Here is a 5,685-nt window from a genome sequence, read left to right as displayed (position 1 = left end):
ACCGGTCTTCCTAGGTGGTCTCCCATTCAAATACTAAGCAGGCCCAACCCTGCTTAGCTTCCAAGACCAGACAGGATCGGGTGCGTGGCCGTAGACCTGTCACTGTTCATAAGCAGACAAAGTGGGTGGTGGGGAGAAAATAAATAGCAAAGGCCCAGCCGTCCCCACCTACTGCCACGTGCCAAGGAAGACGGTCCAGGCAGGGAAGGAGTTCACATTGCCAGGCCTCATCTCCGTGAAATGTCAGTTGTTCTCTTCTGCTTTTAAACATCATTTTCTCCAGCCCAGGAGCCCACAGAGGGCCTGGCGTCCTGGGCAGATGCAGGGCAGGGCCCCAGGGCGGCGGGACTGGGGAGTGACAGAATGAGGCACCCACGGCCAGCCCAGGCCTGCTCTGGGCCCTTCAGGGACTGTGTCAGCTGCGTTAGGGGGCCATCTAGCCAGCGGGAGAGGTGGGGCAAGGATGAAGGCACAGAGGCTGGAGAGAACTGGCATGTTCCCGAACTACAGGACTTGGAGGGGTTGGGGCACCGGACATGAGATCAGAGGGACCCAGGAAGTTTGAGCTCCATCCTGTGGGGAAGCCAAGCCTCTTGGAGTACAGTGGGGCCCAGAACTGGGCCTCCCCCTGCCAACAGGAACGCCAGGGCCCAATGGGAAGGCACTCCTGGGGAGGCTGTGCTCCCACCCTCCGGGATGGGGGGGGCCGGTGAATCCTTCTGGGAATAACTAATGCCACAGGCATGAGCAAGAAGGGAGCCCCTGGGTGAGAGGATGGGGTGCTTGCTGGCCCTGGGCCCCTCACCGGGCACTGCCTCCCCCACCGCCCCCCCCACCGCCGCCCCCGCCCTGGCCACCAGCATCCGGCGCTCCTGACATCATGAGGAACAGGACGACAGGAACGATGTACATCCACTGTGAGCCAGCCGGACGGAGGACGGGGCACCAGACAGACACAGAGAGAGAGAGGGGTGAGCATGAGCAGCGCCCTCCCCAGGGCAGGGAAGGCGGGGTCCGCGTGAGGAGAGGGCCCAAGTCCCCTACGTCACTACGGGGTGGGGAAGGCCGGTGGGGGGGCAGGGAAGGTGGAGGCGGGAGGGGGCTCGTCCTCACTCAGGCCTCCTGTGGTGACAGCGCGGGCCCAGGGGCGGCAGGACGCAGGGCGGTAAGCAACACGGCCCCCCCCAGGATGAGGTGCCACTGAGGAGGGAGGGGGCGCAGGTCAGGGCCAGCGGGGAGAGCGGAGCCAGTGCGGGCGAGCTCTCGGCCTCTCTGGGCCTGTTTCCCCGCAGCTCAGCTGCCAAGGCCATCCTGAGGCCAGAAGCCCTGCAGGCACCCCCTGCCCCTGCCCCTGGCCCCAGGCCCAATCGGGTGGGGCAGCCTCCTCCAGCCCCAGTGCCAGGGCTCCAGGGCTGGTTCAGGCCCACCCCTTCGTCAGCTCCAGATCGGCCTCCTGGGGCACCTCCATCCTGAGCAATGCCACCCCAAATGCCCCCTAGAGCTGCCTGCCCCTGGGCCTGGCCAGGGGACCCTGCCTGCGCCCTCCATCCAACCACCCTGTCCCTCTGAAATCTCGGCCGTCTCTCCTCCAGTCTCACAGCCCGGGCCGGGCCTAGGCCTCGTCCTCTCCCCCAGACCCTCGTCCTAGCCGCCCCCCTCCGGGGTGCCCCTGACCACAGCCGTCCTCACTGCTCTTCCTCCAAACAGGTCTGTATTCAAGACCAATGCTGGCTGTGCCCCGGTTCCTGCACTGCCTGCGCTGGGCCAGCCGTTCACCAGGACTGGACGCCTGTGACCACTGCCGTGGGTGGCTGCAGGACTCCAGCGCGCCCTGTTCCTACCAGGCCTGGGCTTGGCCTGGGGCTCGGAGCGTGTGCATGGAGGCCCAGAGGACGGGGAGCAGGGCGGGCCCCACTCACATATTTGGCGAAGAAGGACTTCTGCTCCTGTGGGTTTTTGGCCTTCTGGGCCTGCTCCATCTCCAAGCGCTCAATGAAGGCCGCCGTCTCAGGCCTGTAGTGGGGGAAGGACCCAGCGTGAGGGGCTGGTCAGCGGGCGAGGGCTCTGGTGAAGGCAGGGGATGGCTTCGCCAGGGCATCTGTGTCCCCCACCCTAGGCCACTCCCCTCGAGCCTCACCCTGGAGCTGTGACCGGTGGCTGCAGCCGCACCGAGGTGTTGAACAGCTCCAGATCCACGTCCTCCACTTCATGGCCCCGGCAGCCCCCAGGATGTGTCACCACCGACAGGCCCACCACGTTGCCAGCCACGTCCACGTGCAGGGTCAGCTGGTCGGAGAGGTGTGACTCCACCAAGGAGCACTGAGTGGGGCGGAGTCAGGAGGGGAGGGAACAGGGGCTGTTGCCCAGGCCATGCCCACACTGGGACTCCTGAGCCTCCAGCCCCTCCTATGGCCCCAGAAGCATCTTTCAAAGCCTGCACTGCTGCCTGCCCGCCTCGGCCACGAGCCCAAGCCCATAAGGCCCTGGGCTACCCTCCTCAGCACCCACCTGGTCTGTCGCCCCACAGCCTGGGAGACTTTGGAGGGCAAGGCCAGGTCCAAGTTCTGCCTGCCGACACTGGGGCAGAGGACAGAAGCTGGACGGAGCCAGTGAGAGGAGCTGGCACTGGCCGAGGCCCATTGCTGACTCACCGCAGGGATGAAGGAGGAGACGAAGCCACCGGCTTCCGGGTCGTCAGAGACCCCAGGCCGCCGCGGGACCCGGACGCGGTACAGGCCGTTCAGGGCTGCCACATCCTGCAGGGCAGGCAGAGGGGGCGGCGGTGAGAGGGACGCTGCCCACTGCTTGCTGGGTGACACGGCCCTCCCCCACCCCACAGGTACCCCCAGCTCCCTGGGGGGCGGAGCTTAGCCAGCTCAGGGTTCCTCCCACTGGGATGCCCCAGCTGGTGGGTGAGACCAAGAGCTGCTGGGGTGCCCCACCCAGGGGAGAAGTAACCGCGATGAGAGCAGGGCTCGGCCCAGCATGGAGTGAGTCCCGAAGACAGTTTCCCCAGGCCCAGCTCCAGGTGCACCTGCCGCCCGCCCCACACCTGGCCTCCCCAGTCATGTGAGCAGCGAATTCTCTCAGCGGGTGGCTGTGACAGAGAATCATATGGCCACCACGCAGGAGGATGGGCCGGGGCGGACTTCACCCCAACACCTCCCGCCGGGAGAGCACTCACAGAATAAGCCTGTGCCCCCAGCCTCCCTTGCAGCTACCTCTGGCCAGAAGGATAGAATGGAAGTGGACCATGGCAGCTTTTGCCAGATTTCTCTAAAACATGGCTGTTCCCTCAGCCCCTCCTTCTCTGTCCTGCTGCCTGAAGCCCCAGCAACTCCCTACGCCACCCGCCACCCTCCAGGAGGCCAAGCCAGCCTGGACGGAAGGAGCCGGGCAACAGGAAAAGTAACATTGTTTTGTTCAACGTGGGGATCACGGGACATACTTCTCCCGCAAGCAGCCTCATTGTGACCGCGGAAAGCCTTGGCTGAATCTGAAAGGGTGACAGGAGCCGGTCGTATGGAAACTGTGGGGGAGATGGCATGCTGGGCAGAGGCCCTGAGGCATGCATGTCACACTCTAGGGCACACGTGTCCCCCCGCCCTGCTTGCCAAGCTCCAGGTCCCCTCTCCTCACCCGGAGTCGGCCCCGTTCCTCCTCATTGAGCTGCCGCTGTGACAAGGACAAGGTGCTGTCCTGCTGGTTCCAGAGTAGCGAGCCCCGTTTCCGGAAGTGGGCGTTGTCATCTGTGGGGACCCTAAGCTGAGTGAGCACCCCACCACAGCAACCTTTGACTGCTGCAGTGACCAGGTCACTTCCTCAACCTGGTCATTTCTCCCCTGCAAATTGGGGAGACCCCACTACATCCTCACAGAGCAGCCTTGGGCAGACACCTGAACCCCACAGCTCCTAAGCCCTGCTGGTGACCCACAGATAGTCACATAACTTCTGAGCCTCAGTTTCCCCAGCTGCAAAATATAGGGGATACAGAGCTCAGAAGCTCCCAAGAGCCAGGCCCTGCCACAATCAGTGGGGTTTTCTGGGGCAGATGCCAGGGTCTGACTTAAGAGAGTCTGCAAAGCTCCTGCATTCGGTGTTTATAACAAGTGGCCCTGAGTTTGGGGTCTCAGACTGAATTATTAACCCCAGGGCCACACTGACGTCTGTGCCCTGGGAATCTGCATGGGTGACTAGTGAGAAAAGTCCGCTGTGGAGTTACTGTCTCAATAACCTTCCTGAAACACACTTGTGTCACAGCTATGAGACTAATTAAAGGCAGAGTTTCTATTCTCTCATGCCCACCCCGCCACCTCCCCAGTGTGATGCAAACATTCTCCAAGCAGCAAAGCTTTTAGTAAGTGGATGGCGTGTCTCACATGGCCTGACACCCAGACCTGAGTGCCTGACGAGGCACCAGGTCAAGTGTGCAGGTGAAGACTGCTGGACTCACCGATCTCAAACGAGTGCTCCAACAACAGCCCCACGGTGGCACAGCCCTCGCTCTCTCGGCCTTCCATCCCGGCCTGCAGGTGACAGAGAGGGCCCCAAGTGAAGACCAACAGAGTCCTCGGCAGTGCTGGACCCCCAGACAGACCGGCAGACTGAGACAGGAGCCTTATTTTCACACATCCAAACACTGACACTTACCCATGCATGATTCCACCGGGAACCACTCATTCCATGAAAACGTTAAGTAAGCTCTGGACAGTTCCCAGAAAACCAGAGCCTGCGAACAGGCCTAACCCCGTTTCCAAGACAACTATCTCCAGGTCACGTTCACACCTAGTATCGTAAATGTTCCTGAAATAAAAAGCACCCTGCTCTTCCTTCCCAAGCTAATATCCAAGTGGCCTTGTTTTTACCTTAACGGCCCCAAAAACCACGAGGCCGCCCGAATTCCGCCTATTATCATACACATACAAAGTTCCACACCGTCTTTCTCTTCGAGTCTCTCCTACCTCTGCTGCATCCCCCCGCCCTCTATGCCCTCGCACCTGCGCGCGACCTCGTTTCCAGACCTTAATCCTGGAGCTCGAGATCCCGCCCGCCTCATGCATATTCAGGAGGCAGAACTGTCCAATCTCTCGAGCCCTGACGTCAGATTCGTCAGGATTCTATCCGGGCCACACTTCCTCATGCATATTCACGTCTGTGGATCCCCGGCATTAGAACGTGGAGAGGACATAATGGTCCCAACCTTCTCCTTGGGTGCAGCCGCGTTTTCTCCGCACCGAATGCTCAGGTGCCGAGATCCCGCCCGAGCCCCGCCCCCTCATGCATATTTTCCACCGGACCCTTCCTCACTATGCCCTCGCTTTATCCCAGTCGTGCGGCCGCTGCCTACCCAGAAGTGCAGCCTTGCTTTCCACGGCTTTCACCTCTTCCCTCTCGGCCCTGCGCAGCCTCATTCCCACCTCTACCGACTTCAAGGTCCGAGACCCGCGATTCCCGTCGGCCCCGCTCCCTTGTGCCTACCAACGAGTACTCACCCCCCGCACAGCGGGCCCGGACCGGCACCCGCTGCCTCGAGCCCGGCTAGGGGCTGCCGCCGCCATCAGCAAAAGCAGGAGCAGCCGAGTTGCCCCGCCGCCGGCCGCCGCCATCTTGGCCCTTCCCAGCAGCCGGCGCGCGGGAGCGAGCCAGGCACCTCCCACCGCGTCTGCGCCTGCGCCTGCGCCTGCG

The 5,685-nt window shown here is 62.5% G+C and overlaps 1 protein-coding gene across 3 annotated transcripts; it reads right to left on the bottom strand.

The window, feature by feature from the left end:
- Positions 1–662: 662 nt before the first annotated feature.
- On the bottom strand, positions 663–5,645 carry EMC10 (ER membrane protein complex subunit 10). 3 transcript variants are annotated; one of them, XM_016125708.2, is made up of 8 exons: positions 5,493–5,645; positions 4,454–4,526; positions 3,640–3,749; positions 2,652–2,756; positions 2,138–2,319; positions 1,920–2,013; positions 1,114–1,200; positions 694–915 (listed from the first exon to the last, which is right to left on the bottom strand). In XM_016125708.2, exons 1-7 carry the CDS (start codon positions 5,604–5,606, stop codon positions 1,114–1,116), a joined length of 765 nt encoding a protein of 254 aa, XP_015981194.2. In that variant the 5' UTR covers positions 5,607–5,645; the 3' UTR covers positions 694–915. The 3 variants fall into 3 exon arrangements, with proteins under 3 accessions (XP_015981193.2, XP_036088557.1, XP_015981194.2); XM_016125707.2 differs by lacking the exon at positions 1,114–1,200 and having other exon boundaries at positions 663–915; XM_036232664.1 differs by lacking the exons at positions 1,114–1,200; positions 5,493–5,645 and adding an exon at positions 4,651–4,945 and having other exon boundaries at positions 663–915.
- Between the last annotated feature and the right edge of the window lie 40 nt (positions 5,646–5,685).

Source organism: Rousettus aegyptiacus, unplaced genomic scaffold (assembly GCF_014176215.1).
Source record: "Rousettus aegyptiacus isolate mRouAeg1 unplaced genomic scaffold, mRouAeg1.p scaffold_m13_p_14, whole genome shotgun sequence".
Lineage (NCBI taxonomy): Eukaryota > Metazoa > Chordata > Mammalia > Chiroptera > Pteropodidae > Rousettus > Rousettus aegyptiacus.
Note: the sequence above shows the minus strand (reverse complement) of the source record. Positions and strands in the feature narration are given on the sequence as shown.

Coding starts and splice junctions, on each gene's coding strand:
- EMC10 (XM_016125707.2), bottom strand. CDS start 5,606: ATGGCGGCGGCCGGCGGCGGGGCAACTCGGCTGCTCCTGCTTTTGCTG. Junction 4,527..5,492: donor CCGGGCCCGCTGTGCGGGGG/GTGAGTACTCGT, acceptor TGTCACCTGCAG/GCCGGGATGGAAGGCCGAGA. Junction 2,320..2,651: donor TCTCCTCCTTCATCCCTGCG/GTGAGTCAGCAA, acceptor CGCCCCACTCAG/TGCTCCTTGGTGGAGTCACA.